The 21,076-nt window shown below is 42.4% G+C and overlaps 2 protein-coding genes across 5 annotated transcripts in view; one reads left to right on the forward strand and one right to left on the reverse strand.

The window, feature by feature from the left end:
* The first annotated feature begins 2,118 nt into the window (after positions 1-2,118).
* LOC124137601 (centromere protein L-like) overlaps positions 2,119-21,076 on the forward strand; it is a 31,646-nt gene continuing 12,688 nt past the window's right edge. The window contains exons 1-2 of one of the 4 annotated variants that reach the window (XM_046503983.2): positions 2,119-2,247; positions 19,466-19,627. In XM_046503983.2, coding sequence (XP_046359939.2) covers positions 19,486-19,627 — 142 coding nt within the window. In that variant the 5' untranslated portion in view covers positions 2,119-2,247; positions 19,466-19,485. Of the gene's footprint in view, positions 2,248-17,904; positions 18,026-19,465; positions 19,628-21,076 lie in introns of those variants that run through there. The other 3 variants (XM_046503979.2, XM_046503980.2, XM_046503982.2) reach the window with 3 other exon arrangements.
* On the reverse strand, positions 8,158-17,789 carry LOC124137604 (RNA polymerase II subunit A C-terminal domain phosphatase-like). Its single transcript, XM_046503986.2, has 6 exons — positions 17,483-17,789; positions 16,442-16,540; positions 15,061-15,151; positions 13,917-14,042; positions 13,220-13,467; positions 8,158-11,274 (listed from the first exon to the last, which is right to left on the reverse strand). Exons 1-6 carry the CDS (start codon positions 17,713-17,715, stop codon positions 9,213-9,215), a joined length of 2,859 nt encoding a protein of 952 aa, XP_046359942.1. The 5' UTR covers positions 17,716-17,789; the 3' UTR covers positions 8,158-9,212.

Consider the following 21,076-nt stretch of genomic DNA (forward strand, 5'->3'; position numbering starts at 1 on the left):
AGTGAGTGAGTTGGGTTTAACGCCGCTTTTAACAGTATTCCAGTTATATCGCGACGTGTCAGCTTAATGTGGGAGGAAAGCTCGAAGTGATGCAGGTCTCAGACGTTTACCACTTCGGTGAAACCTACGAGCACGGGTATTGTGCTGACAAACCTAGAAACATAATCGTGGCGAACCGGGATTCGAACCCACAATCATAGGTTTCTGGCGTGCCCAAGGGCATATCCAGGCCTTGCTGTTAACATGAAATCTCTGTCGTAATCCGGAATACACACTGGCTACCTTACATCTTTCATTAGTTTTCCATGTCGGAAACTATCAGCAGAGCTATATAGATGATACAGTATACCTGTTGTGATACATTACCTGAAAAATAAAGAGCCATAAAGATCCGGGGTAGAATTGTCTTCAGCAACCCATGCTTGCTGTAAAAGGCGACTATGCTTGTCGTAAGAGGCGACTCACGGGATCGGGTGGTCAGGCTCGCTGACTTGGTTCATGCATGTCATCGTATTCCAATTACGTGGATCGACGCTCATGATATTAATCACTGGATTGTCTGGCCCAGCCTCGATTATTTATACAGACCGCCGTCTTATAACTGGAATATTGCCGAGTGCGGCGTTAAACAACAAACCAACCAACCTAACATATAAATCCTTGTATGATCATAATGTGTTATCAATTCAAGAGTAACATCAATTGTTGATCAATTGTGTGTGTGTGAGTGAGTGTGAGTGTGAGTGCGAGTGCGAGTGTGTGTGTGTGTGTGTGTTTCTTTCATGGTTTAACATGAATATCCCGCTCATATATTGTACACCGACCAGTCCTTGTTAGTGTGAGTGGCATGCGTACCCTTTTCATGAATCGCGTGCGTGCGTGCTTGCGTGCGTGGGTGCGTGCGTGCGTGCGTGCCTAACCATCTGAACCTCGGATACCATGTCACAGTTTACCATGAATATCCCGCTCATATATAGTACACCGACCAGCCCGTGTTAGAGCGAGTGGCATGCGTACCCTTTTCATGAACACCTGGTGTCATCAATCATTTTCAAAGATCCATTTATGTAATTTCACCATTTGCCTTTTACGCTCAGTGAAATCTCTTCGGCGACTGGTTATGCCGCGCGCCAGGCAGGGTAATTACAAGCATCATCTGTTAACGCCGACATTGCGTGCGTCGAGCAGACACTTTCCACTAGAAAATGGAGACGGGACTCACCAACAAATACAACGTGTCAATAACTTTCTGATACAACGCGTCACTCAATAACGGATACAACTCTCTTATCAACACAATGAATCACTCTCACCGATACAAATTGTAACTCTCATTGTAAGTCAGTATGTTCTTATACACTTCGTACTTGTATGAGTGAAAACCAAATGTTATGTTACTGTTTATTTCAATTTGTTTCCAAGCATCATTATAAACTAATTTTGCGAAACATTACTCCAAATAAGAGTCCCAGGGGAAGCAATAGTCATACTATTTTGACGTCTTTAGGCATGAAGTGCATGGGTAAAAGCGCCTATAAACGTCCAGTTTCCAGCCTTGCCGAACAAGGCTGCAATTATGGAGTTACATTTTGGCTGGACTAACGAGTCTATGCATAGTCCAATCAAAATCGCGTAACGAACGGTTCGTAAACAACATGGATTTCAATGTGCAGATTTCAGTCGACTGCGGGATTTGCAAAGCATGTGTACCGCCAACTGGGCGTCAACAGATATTTAGTAAAATCTTTCATGCTTTTAATCAAGGTGCTCACGTGATTTGTTGCACTTTGCGGGATAAGACCCGTTTTATTACAATATGGATCTTGACTATCGAGTAGATCGTCTTGACTGGGCACCGTCATTTTGTTTAAAGCAAATGCAAATGTTATATGAGAGATGGAATCTTATTGGTCAGATAGGAGGAACATAGAAGGGACATAATTCGTAATAGCCACTGGTGGCGCTACGATCGACCCTGGAAATTCCAGCCTAGTTCGGCAAGGTTGGAAACTGGACTTTTGTAGTCAGTTAACGCCCTTGCCTCGGGAAGATGCTGGGTATCCAACCACCGACCTTCTGCACTATTGGCAGAGGCTCTACCACTAGACCACGGAGGCTGTCAGGAAAGTATTAGATCGTATTAGATTATGAAGAAGCATGTTATAACCTGCATATATATGTGTGTGAGATCCGTAGGATTTGGACATTTTGAACAAATTCAGGTGCTACAATCAAGCTTCATAGTGAGTGAGTACTATTGTTTGTAACCAGGTGTTTTCCTTATGCCCTAATTTAAGTTATCAGTTAACGTTTTACACAAGGAAATATACGACCCTACATCTAACATCCCTGTTCTCCCCAAATGGATGTGTACATAAATTTGCGTGTACGAATCCTGTAAAATTAAACTCATATTTCTTGATTTGAACATAAAGTTATGTAAACCATTTAGCATAAGAGTGAGTGAGTTGGGTTTAACGCCGCTTTTGCTTTTAACAGTATTCCAGTTATATCGCCGTGTGTCAGCTTAATGTGGGAGGAAAGCCCGAAGTGATGCAGGTATCAGACGTTTACCACTTCGGTGAAACCCATGTGCACGGGTATCGTGCTGACAAACCTAGAAACATAATCGGGGCGAACCGGGATTCGGACCCACAATCATAGGTTTCTGGCATGCCCAAGGGACGCAACTCTGCACAGCGAATCGCGGCGCCTTAGACCACTGGGCCACCCATGCCCAAATCAAGCTTCATAATTTCAGAGGTTTCACAGAAGAAAGTGTTCAGACTATGGCATGAGCTCACTTGGGTTCATGGCAAAGGCAGCAAAACATTACTAAAACATAGTTACATAGTTTTTTAAATTTTATTCAACAAATTTAACAAGTAACAGCACTAAAATTCTAACAACTATACATCATTGCAACTTTTCAAATATAATATACCAGATGTACTATGATAAGAAAAGGCTATACAAATGTATTTACATTATATTGGTTTGGTCGGAAGCAGGTAGATGCCACCATGATATGCTTTCTAACTCTCTGCTTCTCTGTTGGCCTGTCATAAGGGCATATGGCATGTCTGCTGAGTGAACTTTGGCTTAATGCCGCTTTTAACAGTATTTCAGTTATAGCAAGGCATGTCAATTTATTGTGGGAAGAAAGCCTGAGGTGATATAGGTCCTTGGGTATAAGCAATTTGGTGATGCCCACCTCATAGGGGTGGTACTGATGAAACAATGGTGATGAAAGGGTCAACCTGATGTCCAGGGATGCTGTAACTAAGACAGGTCATAGCTGGTCACATGTCCATGCTGTGGGTAGTATTGTTCTTCAAAGATAACCCATCTTGAACAATTTTAATTCAGAAATGTCCAAGCATTACTTCTTAATGAATTCATGTGCACTTTAACACATGCTGCTGGGAGAATCAACAATTTACACATCTTATCCATGCTCTTTGGCATGATATGGGTAGGAGCGAGTTGGCTTTAATGCTGCTTTGAACACCTATGTCCGCTAACTGGGAGGAGAGCCCAAAGGAATGCAGATTGAAGATGTTTACCACTTTGCTACAGCCAGCAGACAAAGGTGGCAGAAATAAGATGTATCACACTTTGCTACAGCCAGCAGACAAAGGTTGCAGAATTAAGATGTATCACACTTTGCTACAGCCAGCAGACAAAGGTTGCAGAATTAAGATGTTTCACACTTTGCTACAGCCAGCAGACAAAGGTGGCAGAATTAAGATGTTTCACACTTTGCTACAGCAAACATAATTGGGGCGAACCATGATTCGAACCCACAATCATAGGTTTCTGGCGAGCCCCAGAGATGCAATTCTTCACAGGGTATCGCGGCGCCTTCGATGACCGTGCCACCGGGGGCAGAATTAAGATGTTTCACACTTTGCTATAGGCAACAAAAGTGGCAGAATAAGGATGTTTCCAACTTTACTATAGCCAGCAAACAAAGGGGGCAGCTTGAATATGTTTCCCACTTTGCTAAAAGATATGTTGCCGACAGACCAGTCCTCTAGAAAATGATACTAAACAATTCCAGACCAGTATAGCAATTCAGATGAAATTGGATGTGGTAACCAATACCCACTGGGAAAGAGAGATCAAGGTATTAAGTTTAAGATGACTTCGTAGTAAGATCTGATGGACAGCTATATAAGCCAAAATAAATACAATGGGATATTTCAACAATGTGGTTATGGATAGGAATGTTAAGTCATGCAGACAAACTGCAATAAGCAGCTGAAAATGATGTCTGCAAGTGCTGATTAAAGAGGAACAAGGCTGGGAAACTTGATCGAAGTCATTGAAACACCACTTTCCGTATCCACAAAGACATTGATGTATGTCAGTCTAAAAGTTCACAATCTTACTAAGACACAGTGTCAGTTTCAAACAGGACACCAATTATATTGTCCAGACTGAAAATAGACAACATATTCTGGCACATAGTTCCACTTTAACACCGACTCCCAGGTAATTTATAAACACTTTGCTAAATATTTAAAAGAAAATGATGGGTAGTATTAAGAATATTCAAGTTTGGTCAAGAAACTGCAATTTCTTTCAAAGTCATAACTATTAAATGGAAAAAAGCCCTCATTCAAAACTACTGATGTTATCTTAACAAGATGCTGTGTTGAGTTGTATTCCTGGGAATTACAACTTTGTCATGGCAAAACATTCTACATAATACGAATACGACATAAGAATATGATATATAAAAATATCTGGTATTCCATTTACATGTATGTACACATCCAGCAGAGACAGGAACAAACATGATGGGACATAAGAAGCTGCCTTTCAAACATGCTTAATATACAGTCATGAAGATGAAGCATCTACAGAGAACTGAACATCTTCCCCAGGCATGGGAGTTAACTGACTATAAAAGTCCAGTTTCCACCCTTGCCAAACAAGGATGGAATTCCGGAGTCACATTTTGGCTGGACGAACAAGTCTATGCATAGTCCAATCAAAATCATGTAACGAGCTTTCAACGTGCAGATTTTGGTTGACTGAACGATTTGCAAAGCATGTATACCACCAACGGGCGTTGACAGATATTTTGAAAACCATTTCATAATTTAAATCAAGGTACTCAAATGATATGATGCACTTCATGAGATAAGGGCCATTTTATTACAAAATAGATCTTGATTATTGATCAGATCGTCTTGACTGGGCGCTGCTATGTTGATTGAAGCAATTGTAAGTAATATGATAGGTGGAATCTGATTGGTCTGTAGTAGGGATATTGAAGGGGTGTAACAACTCGTAATAACCACTGGTGATGCTATGATCGAGCCTGGAATTTCCGGCCTAGTCCGGCAAGGGTGAAAACTGGACTTTTATTGTCAGTTAATGTCCTTGCCTCGGGAAGATGAGAAATGAAACAAGAACATCATTTTTTACACAATGAATCATAAATAACTTCTATTCTGATATTTTTTGAAACTCTGAAACGTGCAACGTAGATCGTGTTAGGTAGGCAGAGTATGTATACTGTTTTGTTGGTATTCTACCACCTACAACTCGACTTTCGTTAAACCGCTGATCATCTATAACGCTCATCAATTATTTGGACCCCGAAGGTAGTATTGTAGCGAGGTATCACTGTAACACATTTCTGTTATTTTTTAAGCTTGTGATGTGACATACCTTCTTTTTAGTACTGTCCTTACAAGTTGAATCAACTTAAATACTTATTACACGTATATTATGTTATCCTATTTGCCTTTGCTCATCTTTATTATTTAATAATGAGTTGATATATTGCTTAGAAATGTTAATTTTCATAAAGAAGAATATTTAACAATTTTATAATGTAGAAAGTCTAAAAATACCTCAGATCAAACTGACCATTTCTATGGTTAATCTTTGAATGAATTCAAAATAAATTAATAGAACACATATAACATCATTGAACAAGGTTTTCGTTATTAAAAGATTTTGGGGGTTTGACAGCTTGACGAAAAATATCTCAAATGGTCAATATGAAAAAATCACAACCAGCAGATCCTGGCAGCTCGCAGAGCACATTTGGGAGGGTAGTGGCATACCAAGACAGCTAGCAGTGCACAATGGGGAGTGTGGTGGCATACCCTGGCAGCTCGCAGAGCACAATGGGGAGAGTAGTGGCATACCCTGGCAGCTCGCAGAGCACATTTGGGAGGGTAGTGGCATACCAAGACAGCTAGCAGTGCACAATGGGGAGTGTGGTGGCATACCCTGGCAGCTCGCAGAGCACAATGGGGAGAGTAGTGGCATACCCTGGCAGCTTGCAGTGCACAATGGGGAGAGTAGTGGCATACCAAGACAGCTAGCAGTGCACAATGGGGAGTGTGGTGGCATACCCTGGCAGCTCGCAGAGCACAATGGGGAGAGTAGTGGCATACCCTGGCAGCTTGCAGTGCACAATGGGGAGAGTAGTGGCATACCAAGACAGCTAGCAGTGCACAATGGGGAGTGTGGTGGCATACCCTGGCAGCTCGCAGAGCACAATGGGGAGAGTAGTGGCATACCACGACAGCTAGCAGTGCACAAAAGGGAGAGTAGTGGCATACCAAGACAGCTAGCAGTGCACAATGGAGAGTGTGGTGGCATACCCTGGCAGCTCGCAAAGCACAATGGGGAGAGTAGTGGCATACCAAGACAGCTAGCAGTGCACAATGGGGAGAGAAGTGGCATACCCTGGCAGCTCGCAGAGCACAATGGGGAGAGTAGTGGCATACCAAGACAGCTAGCAGTGCACAAAAGGGAGAGTAGTGGCATACCAAGACAGCTAGCAGTGCACAATGGGGAGTGTGGTGGCATACCCTGGCAGCTCGCAGAGCACAATGGGGAGAGTAGTGGCATACCAAGACAGCTAGCAGAGCACAATGTCGAGTGTGGTGGCATACCCTGGCAGCTCGCAGAGCACACTGGGGAGAGTAGTTGCATACCAAGACAGCTAGCAGTGCACAATGGGGAGTGTGGTGGCATACCCTGGCAGCTCGCAAATCACAATGGGGAGAGTAGTGGCATACCCTGGCAGCTCGCAGAGCACAATGGGGAGAGTAGTGGCATACCAAGACAGCTCGCAGAGCACTATGGGGAGTGTGGTGGCATACCCTGGCAGCTCGCAGAGCACAATGGGGAGAGTAGTGGCATACCCTGGCAGCTCGCAGAGCACAATGGGGAGAGTAGTGGCATACCAAGACAGCTAGCAGTGCACAAAAGGGAGAGTAGTGGCATACCCTGGCAGCTAGCAGTGCACAATGGGGAGTGTGGTTGCATACCCTGGCAGCTTGCAGAGCACAATGGGGAGAGTAGTGGCATACCCTGGCAGCTCGCAGAGCACAATGGGGAGAGTAGTGGCATACCAAGACAGCTAGCAGTGCACAAAAGGGAGAGTAGTGGCATACCAAGACAGCTAGCAGTGCACAATGGGGAGTGTGGTGGCATACCCTGGCAGCTCGCAGAGCACAATGGGGAGAGTAGTGGCATACCAAGACAGCAAGCAGTGCACAATGTCGAGTGTGGTGGCATACCCTGGAAGCTCGCAGAGCACAATGGGGAGAGTGGTGGCATACCAAGACAGCTAGCAGTGCACAATGGGGAGAGTAGTGGCATACCCTGGCAGCTCGCAGAGCACAATGGGGAGAGTAGTAGCATACCAAGACAGCTAGCAGTGCACAATGGGGAGTGTGGTGGCATACCCTGGCAGCTCGCAGAGCACAATGGGGAGAGTAGTGGCATACCAAGACAGCTCGCAGGGCACAATGGGGAGTGTGGTGACATACCCTGGCAGCTAGCAGTGCACAATGGGGAGAGTAATGGCATACCCTGGCAGCTAGCAGTGCACAATGGGGAGTGTGGTGGCATACCCTGGCAGCTTGCAGAGCACAATGGGGAGAGTAGTGGCATACCAAGACAGCTCGCAGAGCACAATGGGGAGAGTAGTGGCATACCAAGACAGCTAGCAGTGCAAAATGGGGAGTGTGGTGGCATACCCTGGCAGCTCGCAGAGCACAATGGGGAGAGTAGTGGCATACCAAGACAGCTAGCAGTGCACAATGGGGAGAGTAGTGGCATACCCTGGCAGCTCGCAGAGCACAATGGGGAGAGTAGAGGCATACCAAGACAGCTAGCAGTGCTTAATGGGGAGTATATAGTGGCATACCCAGACAGCTAGTAGTGCTTAATGGGGACAGTGATGGCATACCCAGACAGCTAGTAGTGCTTAATGGGGAGTATAAAATGGCATAGCCATGAAGCCAATAATCAGACTTGTTTTCTTTCCTGTGGACACAGAACAGAAGTTCACCTATTCCAGACACTACAAGCTAGCAGGCATCTACTAGTTGATGATTTAACACGACAACAGGTGCTTGTAGACAGACATTACTGTCATCGACAGTTCAACAAGAACATGATGAAGGGAAGAACACCTTTCTGTACTGACCACAGTTTGTTTGGTTGTTGTTTAACGCCCCACTCAGCAATATTCCAGCTATATGACGGCTGTCTGTAAATAATCGAGTCTGGACCAGACAATCCAGTGATTAATATCATGAGCATCGATCCACGCAATTGGGATACGATGACATGCATCAACCAAGTCACTACCCGATCCCGTAAGTCGTGTTTTGGGACATCTCAAACCTCTCAACCAAAGTGAATCCTGCAGATGATTAACAGGGTAACAGGGTTTGTTCTACCTGCTGAGAGTATTGGTTTGTGGATAAACCACAACTAATGTTGAATGTAATTATACATCATTTTACAATCTGTATGATCATGGCAGATTGTATGAAACCAAATTACCAAAATGAAACATGAAGTAAACACTTTTCATCCGTTTGATCATCATGATGTGTGTGAGTACAATTTTTTCACGGCTTTTAGCAATGAGCCAGCCTCATCCCTCTGGGCAACATCAAGGACAGGCTCCACACATTCTACCAATGTAGGGAAACAAATCCAGTTTGTGGTGTGACAAGTCAAGCATTTGTCACTGGGCAACCCACATTCAAAGTTCTTAGAACTCAACGCAGTCACATTTACAGTAAAAAATACAAATATATATATATATTCAATTTTTGTGCCATTCACATTCTTGTCCTGTCAAAAAGTTATTAATGACAAAATTGTTTGAGCATCAACCCTCCTGTGGCAGCATGGAAGTCAGATGGAGTTGAAACGAGTCATAACAAGGAGAGGAATTCCTTCTCTACAGCATCAGCGATCTCATCATCCACAGATCCAATGGACTCTCCAGATTCACTTGACATATCCTTTTCAGGAGAAAAAGCTTCAACAGTCTTCTCATAACTTTCTAACTCTGTATCAGACTCAGGGACTTCATCCACAGGCTTGTTCTTCTTCTCTTCATCACTGTCCCCTGATGGAGAACGCTTCCGGATGTTCCAACCGCGGGGGAAGTCGCCTGCAAGACTCTCCTCACTACTGGAATCAGAAACATCTCCAAGAACTGACTTTCGCAGCCTTTCTTCCCGGTCTTCTTCATCCTCTTCCTCCGAGTCACTACCATCCTCTTCCATAGTCTCCTCCACCTCTTTGTCCATGAATTCAATGTCTTCATCTGAGAATGATAACAGAGGGTTATAGGAGGAAGAAAAAGGGGTGTTGTCTTTGTTGCCTCTCCTCCGTGTTCCCCCAGTTCCTGTTGAAGGTCCTGCCACAGCACCACCACCACTCGTCCCTGGACCAAACACAGCATCTACGTCGCCGTCTTTTAATCTGGCCTTCTTGGACTTTTTTTTTCTTACTTCTGCATTACCAGATGACTCCAAGTCTTCATTCATATCTTCTGATTTCCGCTTATTTGGGTTCGAGGTAGTAGGATCAGATTGTCTATCATCACGAGAACTCCACGGACCAGAACTTGTGGCTGTAGGTTCTTCAAGAGGGAACAGCTTTTCTTCCACTCGCTCCCATCGTTCAGCACATGACCATAGCCAGTTCACATTCACAATTTTCACACCTTTCACCTTATAAGCTGCATTCACCTTTGCTGTTCCTGGCTTTGCTGCCACTAAATGAGTTGTTCCTTCAGATTTCTTATCTCCATTTCTGGCAACAATTGAAGTCTGTATGTTTGCTCCCATGGCACGGGCAACAAGATATGCCCGACTCCTCTCAGGCTGCATATTAAGAGGGACAACACCACTAAACACAATGCTGCAACCTTTTAGCACCTTCCGTTTTACATAGGGAATAATATCTTTGAGATTTGGAAGCTTTGAATCAGACACTTTATTCTTTGTCTGATCATACAAGTCATAGAAAGCTGTGTGAATTCTAGTGAGGACCTCCTCCAAATGATACAGGTAATCATCTTCGTCGTCCCACTCTATCTCTTCCTCATCATCAACCTTAAAGCTAACACTCCTCGTACATTCTTTCTCGCTTGATTTTGCATCACCAGAATCAGAGAGTCCATCTCCATGGGTCTCCTTGCCAACTTCTGTATTATCAGCCGTGGCACTTTTACATCCAGGTGAATCTGGTTTTACGGTGGAGTCAGTTGAGTCATCATTTGGTACTATGGCTTTTTTTGTGGGGTCAGTAGCATCATCACTTGGTACTTTGGCTTTTATAGTGGGGTCAGTAGCATCATCACTTGGTACTTTGGCTTTTATAGTGGGATCAGTTGCAACATCTTTGAGTGACATGAGTTTTACTGTGGAGTCGGTGGCATCCTGATCAACTGATATGGGTTTAACTGTGGTCTCAGAAGCATCAAGTGATGTGTGTTTTACTGTGGTCTCAGTAGAATCATCATTGAGTGATTTGGCGTTTTCTTTGGAGTCCACTACTGCTGATGCCAAAGGTTCAGGGCCTTTCTGTTCACTGCTTTTCTCCTGACACACTGCCTCAGGTGTATTGTCATTTGTGTCAGATTTACCCTCTGTTTGAGACTTCTCCGGGACAGTTCCATTAATCTGTATCGCACTGCTGGTCTCATTGCTGGTTACTTCTTTCATCTCAACATCAGCACTTTCACCCTCTACAGCTTCAGTCTTTGCCTTTTGCTCATCCTGAGAATCAGAGGCCCTCCGAACTCTGTGGGTTATAGGAATGCCATCATTCTCAGTCTTGGTGAGTCCTAGTGGCGCATTAATATCAGCAGTTCCTTGGAAAAATCTGTAAGGCTTCACATGTATGAGGTTTGGCGAGAAGTTCCACACATCCTCCCGATCATCAATGATGCACACCATCGAATCCCCGCATGGAAACAGGGCTCTGAAAGGGAAGAACAATGATATATATGCATCCTTGATAAGTTTACCAGTACATATCGTTCAGGAGGAACAGGCAGGAGACTCTCAAGCATCGTGTGGTGCAAGGTGTAACTAGTACAGGGCACCTGTGAGGTGGTACACATCAATCAAGATACATGATTCAATACATCATTAGTGTACTATCAATGATTACATTCCACTTCCGGTCATATTGCCATGGTTTCTTTTGTTACAACTGCAGATGGATTAGTCCAAAACACCTCTCCTTTTCACATAAAAGTGCAGGTGTATCTGCCAACTGACCAACAGTTTCCCTTGTCCGGTGATGAAGCTGCAAAGCATTGGGTGATACTTCTAGAATGTTTGTGTGTATCTCTCACCTTACCTTCTCAACACACGCAATGTGAACCTCTAATACAGAATGTTATCTCATGATCCTTTACAGATATGCCAGGGATTTATCTAGGTCTCCACCTAAGTGCCTTGTAGTTCATATCTGCCTCTGAGCAGGTCTACAAAATCCCCAGGTGACAACCCCCAAATGGGGTCGAGAGCCAAAACAAATTAGTACCGGTAAACACAATTGGAATCCACTCCCACACTTGTGGCAGGTTGTGCTGGGTAAATGGCAGAAACAAAAGAATTTGGAATAAAGGAGTAAGGAACACAACTCTATATTTATCATCAATGGGAAATCATTGTCAACTAAAACCAGTTTCTCAAAGTCAGTTTTTTTTAATAATCCATGCCTTGTCATGCCAGCTGACAATGTACTGAGTTTCTTAGGTGAATGATGTACATAGCTTGAAAGTAATGGATTAGCAATGTCAATACAGAAAGTGAAAATGATTCGCATACATTTTTGACAAAATTTGAAGTTTATTTCACATGGCAGAATATGGTGCAAAAAGTATTGTAAGAATTCTGCCTCTATCGCCATGGTTGTCATCTCTGGCAATACCATGAAGGTCTGTAAATAATCAAACCTTGGGTGAGGTGAGGTGAGTTGAGGTGAGGTGTAACGCCAACGTGTTTTAGGTGAGATGAGGTGAGATTGGGTTTAAGGTTGCGTCCAAGATTGTTGCACTTATATAGCGACGTGCATGTACGTGTGTGTGTTTGTGTGGCTGCTTGTACTAGTCCGGACTGATGCCGATTTAAAGTGCTAGCACACTGAGATACCATGCCGCAGTTTAACATGAATACCCCACTCAGACACAGTATACTGACTCCGAGCCGACCAGTCCTTGTTTTAGCCCCTTAATGCCGAGCACCAGACAGGGTAACAACAAGTACCATCTTTTAACGTCTTTTGGTATGACACAGTCGGGGATCGAACCCCAGACCTTCTGCTCTGAGGCGGACGCTCTACCACTAGACCATGGAGGCGGTCTCACTAGGTTTTAAGATTAATGACCAGACAATCCACTGATTGATATGCCTTCAGGTTGGTTAGTTGGTTTGTTGTTTTACGCCGCACTCAGCAATATTCCAACTATATGATGGCGGTCTGTAAATAATCAAGCCTTGACCAGATGATCCAGTGATTGACATCATGAACATCCATCCAAGCAATTGGGATGCGATGACATGCAATAACCGAGTCAGCGAGCCTGACCACCCGATCCCATTAGTCGCCTCTTGCGACAAGCATAGTCACCTTTTACGGCAAGCATGGTTTGCTGAAGACCTATTGTACCGCGGATCTTCACGGGTCAATATGCCTTCAGGGTACAATGACACAAGTCATCTATCAAGTCATCAAGCCAGTTCTCCCATTTAATTTAATTTGTCTTTTACGGCCAGCTTGGGTAGCTTGGGGACCAATTCTAAGCAGCTTTCCCCACAGGGTCATTTTCTTAATAAGAAAGCCAAGAACTTTAGTTCCCTGGTGGAAGGCAGAAACTGTACTAATCTGTACTGGTCTGTACCTGATCACAACTTACTTGAGGTTGGCAGTTTTGGACATAGCATTGAAGCACTCGTCCCTAGAGAGAATTCTGTGGGAGAAAAACCTCTCGTCTGGGTCGAGGAGGCGGGCGATGGTGTGTGCGTACATTCTCACACCGAATGTGCAGATGTGGAGCTCATACATCTTGGAGATCTTCTCCAGGAACTCCCTGGTGTGTGGTCGGAACCGTGTGTGATACCACAGCAAGTTGCGACCATGCCAAAGTTGGAAGTGACTGACACCCTGTAAGTAAATAATTCTAGCTACAGAAACCTAAATTCATACTCGAACAAAGTTCCACTAAGCGATAATTCTAACAAAACCTGAAAAGTAACTTTCAATAAATCTGAGCATATCATAAAACAATACCTAGGATCTTCAGCATCGAACAAGTATGCATCATATCAACCTCACTTTGGGCTTTCCCCCCACATAAAGCTGACATGCTGTGATATAACTGCAATACTGTTCAAAGCGGTGTTAAACCCAACTCACTCATGTCAACCTAAATTCTGTCACTACCAAAATATACGGATCAGTGATCTGTCCTCTTCAGTTAATGCTAGTTAAACTTCTATTATTCAATGACCATGACAGTGTAGGTGATGTCACTGGATCTTTGAAACACTGTTGGAACTTTGATACTTGCCCAGCAATATGACTCGAAACACTGACAAAGGGAGATAACCTACCTTGAGGTTGGCCGGGATGTTATCATTGGTGGTGTGTATGAGTGTTTGATCAAGATCCACCAGCAGAACCAGTTTGCGGGTCTTGAGGAGACGGTTCTCATCCTCCTGACCTAGTTCCAGGGCTTGCTGAAAATGGGAGCTAAACTTTCACACATGCTCATTTTAACCATGTTAATTGACTGATTGTTATCAGGGTAATGAATAAAATCTAGTGGGAATGTTTGTTTGGTTGTTTGTTGTTTAACGCCGCACTCAGCAATATTCCAGCTATTTGAGGGCGGTCTATAAATAATCGAGTCTGGACCAGACAATCCAGTGTTTGACATTATGAGCATCGATCCGCGCAATTGGGATACAATGACATGCATCAACCAAGTCAACGAGCCTAAACACCCGATCTTATTAGTTGCCTCTTACGACACGCACAGTCACCTTTCACAAAAACCAAGGGTTGCTGAAGACTTTTTCTACCCCGGATCTTCAATGAAATTTTCAAAAAAGCCATGACATATAAAAGAACAGAAACTTCCAGGATGTACCAATGAAAGGAATCAAACTCTCTCAGTGTATAATATGCATACACTGAAGAAAACACTGTGTGAAGTAGTTATCATGAACCATCCTTAAAACGATGAGACGATTGCTATAAAGTATAACCATGCATGACAATCAATGCCTCCCAATCAATGTAACATCAACAAACAAATCATTCAAACCACTGGATTGATACTTCTACAGTTTCAAACTCCCACTTTTCCAATGACCCGTGAAGATTCCGGGATAGAATAGGTCTTCAGCAACCCATGCTTGCCATAAAAGGTGACTATGCTTGTCGTAAAAGGCGACTAACGGGATCGGGTGTTCAGGCTCGCTGACTTGATTGATCCATGTCATAGATCTCAATTGCGTGGATCGATGCTCATGATATCAATCACTGGATTGTCTGGTCCAGACTCGATTATTTACAGACAGCCGTCATATAGCTGGAATATTGCTGAGTGCGGCGTTAAACAATCAACCAACCAACAAACCACTTTTCCAAAGTAGCAAATTTATCTTTTGCAGCAAGGAAGTTTATAGTTTCTTGCTGTATTGATTCCACCATGATATACCTTCAAATTGTTGTCAAACTTAATTGTACTACCTGTTCGCTAATAATGAGCTCGGGTATGCTGTGCACCATTGCCACTGAAGCTGTCACAGTTTCCTTTCTTTCACCCGCCAGGCCAAGTTCACTGCAAACATACATTCAAGCTATGACTGAGGGGCTACACAATAATCAGCATAATCCTATAAAGTAATAATAATCTATAAACATTACACAGATATTACATCATGAAGGAAGTGAATGACAACTGCATAAATCCCTCTCATAATGCCAATATCCATTTGATTTTAAAAAGGAAGAAAATGTATTAAAAGAATCCAACATGACCATGATGACCATCTTGCAACAATGTATAACATGCATACTATTTAGAATTTACCTGTCCTGACCAATTGTTCTGTTACTCTGCTGACACAGTTGTATGGTGGTGACCGAGCACTTTTATTGATCATCTGTAATATTATGTAATTTTGTGTCCAAATTCATTAAATATTGTGTTCTTGCAAACTGTCATCATCAAGATATCACCAAGATATTGCTCCATATAGTTATCTTAAAGTTATCCATGACAATGCAAAATCTATGAACAGAATGTGACCCTTGGTTAACCCACAAAGGTGCTGGAAGCAGGTTTGCAGGTACACAGTAGGAGATGTAGCAGAAGGGAGGGAGTTGTGTTTATCTCAGCTTTGAACAGTATTGCAGTCACACTGACTCACAGGGAGGAAAACCAAAAGTGTAGCAGATCTAAACATTTCTCACTTTGGTGAAACCCACCAGCAGAGGTATGGTGCTGACAAACGCAGAAACATACTCAGGGTGAATATGGGATTTGAACCCATGATCATAGGTATCAAGCATGCAAACTCTACCCAGCGAAATTTTGATGCCTCAGACGACTGGTACAACCATGCCTCCAAAAATGTAGCAAATGTGTATCATTTAATGCTGCAGTCCAGGGTTCAAAAGTCTGCTTGTCTGAGCAGGGGTAGAAGTTACCATTTTTAGCCCACTAGTCCTCATAATGATAACAGATAGCAAAACCCTTAAAAATGGTAAATTTCTACTAGTCCTTATGATACCTTAACGACTGGGCAGTTTGGCAAGGACTATAGGACTAGTGCCAATTACTGACCCTGCTGAGACGACTAATATTCAGGAAGGACTGCTGATATTTACTTGCAGACGACCACCTTCAGCAGTAAGTAGATGAAACTCTGTAGCAGATTATTATTGCCGACTAGTGAAAACGTCTCCGGGCAGACGCTGTATCACTAGACCACGGAGGCGGCCCTTTTACGATCAGCATAGGTTGCTGGGGACCTATTCTAATCTGGAATCACCAAGGGGAAGATGTATACAAGAGTTCCACTAGCACTTAGATAACTTTGTAAACAGGTCCTTGTAGTGGCAGTACCTCCTCAAGTCAGCTCCACACATGGCACACATGTCCTTCATGACTGTTGGATGGCTGCACGGCTCTACTGACGAGTTGCCAAACGTCAGCAACAAGGACCTACATAAAACAAACTCTGGATAGTTTATCAACCAAACATTTTCATCATCTTGAAACCAGAACATAAAATAGAAAGATTTTTAGAAATTCACTGAAATATAGACACATTTTCAGGCAATGCAATTAGTTTAAGAGGTTAGCAAATTCTCAGTTTGTTCTTACAGGAAGTTTGTTCTTACAGGAATGAGCGCAAGATAAAATAACTAAATTTATTTGAGACTTTTCTGTTTCCCACAATTAACACTTGACTGACAACTTTTTACATGATTTATATTAAAATTCCTTTGGTGTAAACCTTAACCAACAACAATGCTGTGCCACAGTAAACAACTCTGGGTTCTATGTAACCTGCCTGTCGCTTGAACCAATTGATTGATGTCATGACAATCAAGATTTACTGAAGGGAATAATCCAACAAATATTTCATTTTGAAATGGGCACTCTTGAAAAGATCAATAATTTTGTTTAATCTTTATGAAATGAAAAATATGTGACAATGTGTGTTTCCGGCTTTCCTATAGACCCGAATCTGTTGATGTGATGAAAATGTAGTGGATGAATTTGAAAAATCATGTGTTGACATATTTATTCTGATAGATTATCAAAAGCTGTCTGGAGTAACAAAGTAAGAAAAACAATTGTTGCAGTTACAGGTAAAAATGTGGTGCCATTCTGGTTTTAAATCCCTCAGTCATAAATTGCCCAATAATTGAAATGTGCAAAAGGGCACTGTACTCCTAACATTCTATTCGATTATTACATGGGGTAATGTCAAAATTGTCTCCAAATATTGGGGCAATCATTCATAATGAAACAAGCAGGATATGAATGTGCAAAATGTGATAAAGTGTTTCCAATTACAAAATGTAGACTAATCTGTTTATCAACGTTTGGTGTATGAAATGTAATCAGGAATGACTGCGTAAGTGACAGTGATCATACCCAGGGTTAATTTCTTCTCCTTCTTCCACTTCCACGGATTGAACAATACCGCCATCGGAAGACTTCAATTTCACATTTTTCTGCGTTGACTGCGGATTCAGTACATCGTACAGTGCAAGCACCACACCCCTTGAAATACTCGTCCCCTTCCTGACTTTCCATTTTGTTACTTTAATGGGAAATTTGCCAGGAACGACGACTTTTCTAACCTCAGCTTCTGGATCGTCCTCCATGTTGAGTGAAGGATCGCAGTAACAGCAACGCAGCAGCGAATAATTTACAAATAAGACTCTTTTTTGACAGTGGGACAAAAGTATTATATGTTTTAGCGATTACTTGTTGAATTTTCTTGTCATTGGTTTGTATATTTCACCAAAGAAGTAGCTTCAAACTCTTTGCGGATATTTGTATTTATATTTTGACCAATCAAATCACGCTACATTCAAGCGGGCTAATTCAAAGGGAATGACATCAACTATTGGACAAGTCTATTGATTTCGTAATCCAGTCAGTGGAGTATTGTAATATAAACCTTCTGTTATTGTGAGATTCTGTTATGTATTAATTCGATAATAAATGTTTTCTTTTGGCCGTCTGACAACTATGCAAGACCTTTGAACCAATAACCGCCTACGTCTTGTTATTGTTCAGATTTCGATCACACGTTGTCTTCAGTCATCAGCTGGTCATTATTCTCATTTTCATAATTTTTGCTGTCACATACATATTTACACAAAATGTAAGAACATTTTCCCATTCTCTATATTATTAAACTTAGCAATGGGCACGAATGCATTTATCACTACAGTCTAAAGGTAACGATAATTGTATTTTTGATAATACGAGTTCTCCATTTTCCCCCTATCTTTCATACTCTTAGGCCTTTGACTCATATTATTGTTTTCAGGATAATGGCTTTTGGAATGTAAGAAAGTGCACCATGTATGTTTTGCAAGTTATAACGGACCAGCATCAACAAGAACCACTGAACTGAATGAGAACACCCCCACCTTCCTATGCAAAATGGAACAATTAAAATATGAAATTGAAAACAAAGACAAATTTGCTGAGGCTTGCTATAGAATACAGCCATCACACAAAAATGGTTAAACAAAGAACATATTCATCCTCAGTTATCCTGATTATCACCATTCTGTTATAAGGGTTTTACATTACCCAGAAATATACGTCGAGCACGCACATATGCATAGCATTGCTGCAGAAAAAAACACAGTAATGTTCTGTACCCAGTTTCTGACCTGTGAGTTGTTAAGGTCCTGTGATTAAAGTACATAGGATTATCAAATCTTACAGTACACAACACTACAACACACCCTTTCCTCACTTTACAGGATCCATATTTCCTGTTCGACACTTGAAATTGATTAGTGGGGGTACATGATCCATATTTCCTGTTCGACACTTGAAATTGATTAGTGGGGGACCTCTGTTTTTGTAGGTCAAGGTAAAACAATGTGTTATGGTAAGTACTCTGGGGTGATTTGTACAAAGCGATCTTAGCGCTAAGATGATCGTAACTCCCATACCTTCACACAGACTTACAACAGTTGTAATGCGGCTGGTTTGTACAACGGTACCCTGGACTCATTGCTACCTTAGTCTTGTTACTGAAGTAACATCACAATCTCCATCCCATCAGTAACCACAGAATCTCTTTCACACATGAACATACATGTACATTGATTGGACGACTATATTTGGGATTGTTGTGCAAGTCAGAATCACATGTACCTATGTAGCAGACAATAGGTCAAAAGTATTTGTATTTGCTAATAGAATGGAGATATAATACATTAGAAAATCTAGGATGAGGGCATATAACAAAAATGTTTATACATGTACATGATGTATGTGCGATTTCTGTGTAATAAAATCCATGGTTCGTGTCCTGAATACATCATTCAAAATGTCCCCTTGTGTTCTAGGCTTATATGTATCATCACTTTTGGCTTGATTATTAAGGTATGTGAGATGGTTTGACAATGGATGGTGAGCCTGCTTCAGTCATTGACCAGACCCCCAGCCAGGTGTCGGGGGTTCAGTGCAGTGTGAGGACCAGCGGCAGTACAAGGAAGAATACTCCATACCACAAGACTCCCCGGAGTCGACGCTTCGGTCTCCAAGGTCAGTGTCTTGGTGTTATCATCCAAAACAATCCTTAATTAACTGGATTTAACTGTGTCTATCCATTTCAAAGCTGCACATGGACGCAAATACATTACATTGTGAGTCCTAGGGGATGCGACCCGTGAAGATCTGTGGTAGAATAGGTCTTCAGCAACCCATGTTTGCCATAAAAGGCGACTGCTTGTCGTAAAAGGCTACTAACGGGATAGACCCATGAAGATCTGTGGTAGAATAGGTCTTCAGCAACCCATGCTTGCCATAAAAGGTGACTATGCTTGTCGTAGGAAGCAACTAACGGGTCAGGTGGTCAGGCTCGCTGACTTGGTTGATGCATGTCATCGTATCCCAATTGCGTGGATCGATGCTCATGATGTCAATCACTGGATTGTCTGGTCCAGACTCGATTAGTTACAGACCGCTGTCATATAGCTGGAATATTGCTGAGTGCGGCGTTAAACAACAAACAAACAAATCCTTGGGGATGCAAAAGAATTTGATTGCTTAAATCAAATAATAATACTCAAAATTGTTGATTGCATTTTGCATTTTACACATAAATGACATTTATATTCTGTCACATAACACACTAAATATTGAGAGTGTCAATGATTGATTTTCTTCAGTCTAACATTGAAATCTTCATCTATAATAGGCTTTAAGGTCTCTGAGCATATATAACAAAGACTGTAAGATTCTTGAAAATCAAATGAAATGTGCCTCATCTTGACAGCCTGGGACTCCCTTTTACATGCCATCCCAAAAATTATACTGAAAACCCTGTGGACTCAAAAGTAGATAGACCCAGGTGAACCCCTGTGTTAAGGTATAAAACTTCAGAGGTCCCCTAGACTGAGCTACTACAGATAAAATAGACCCAGGTAAGTCCCTGTGTTAGGTAGGGTAATTCAGAGGTCCCCTAGACTGAGCTACTACAGATAAAATAGACCAAGGTGAACCCCTGTGTTAAGGTATAAAACTTCAGAGGTCCCCTAGACAGAGCTACTATAGATAAAATAGACCCAGGTAAGTCCCTGTGTTAGGTAGGGTAATTCAGAGGTCCCCTAGACTGAGCTACTACAGATAAAATAGACCAAGGTGAACCCCTGTGTTAAGGTATAAAACTTCAGAGGTCCCCTAGACAGAGCTACTATAGATAAAATAGACCCAGGTAAGTCCCTGTGTTAGGTAGGGTAATTCAGAGGTCCCCTAGACTGAGCTACTACAGATAAAATAGACCAAGGTGAACCCCTGTGTTAAGGTATAAAACTTCAGAGGTCCCCTAGACTGAGTTACTATGGATAAAATAGACCCAGGTAAGTCCCTGTGTTAAGGTATAAAACTTCAGAGGTCCCCTAGACTGAGTTTCTATGGATAAAGTAGACCCAGGTAAGTCCCTGTGTTAAGGTATAAAACTTCAGAGGTCCCCTAGACTGAGCTACTATAGAT

The sequence above is a fragment of the Haliotis rufescens genome, unplaced genomic scaffold, assembly GCF_023055435.1.
Source record: "Haliotis rufescens isolate VD_foot unplaced genomic scaffold, xgHalRufe1.0.p SCAF_19, whole genome shotgun sequence".
In the NCBI taxonomy this organism is placed as follows: domain Eukaryota; kingdom Metazoa; phylum Mollusca; class Gastropoda; order Lepetellida; family Haliotidae; genus Haliotis; species Haliotis rufescens.

Coding starts and splice junctions, on each gene's coding strand:
- LOC124137604 (XM_046503986.2), bottom strand. CDS start 17,715: ATGGAGGACGATCCAGAAGCTGAGGTTAGAAAAGTCGTCGTTCCTGGC. Junction 14,043..15,060: donor AGCTCATTATTAGCGAACAG/GTAGTACAATTA, acceptor TCCCATTTTCAG/CAAGCCCTGGAACTAGGTCA. Junction 11,275..13,219: donor TCCAAAACTGCCAACCTCAA/GTAAGTTGTGAT, acceptor CTTCCCTTTCAG/AGCCCTGTTTCCATGCGGGG.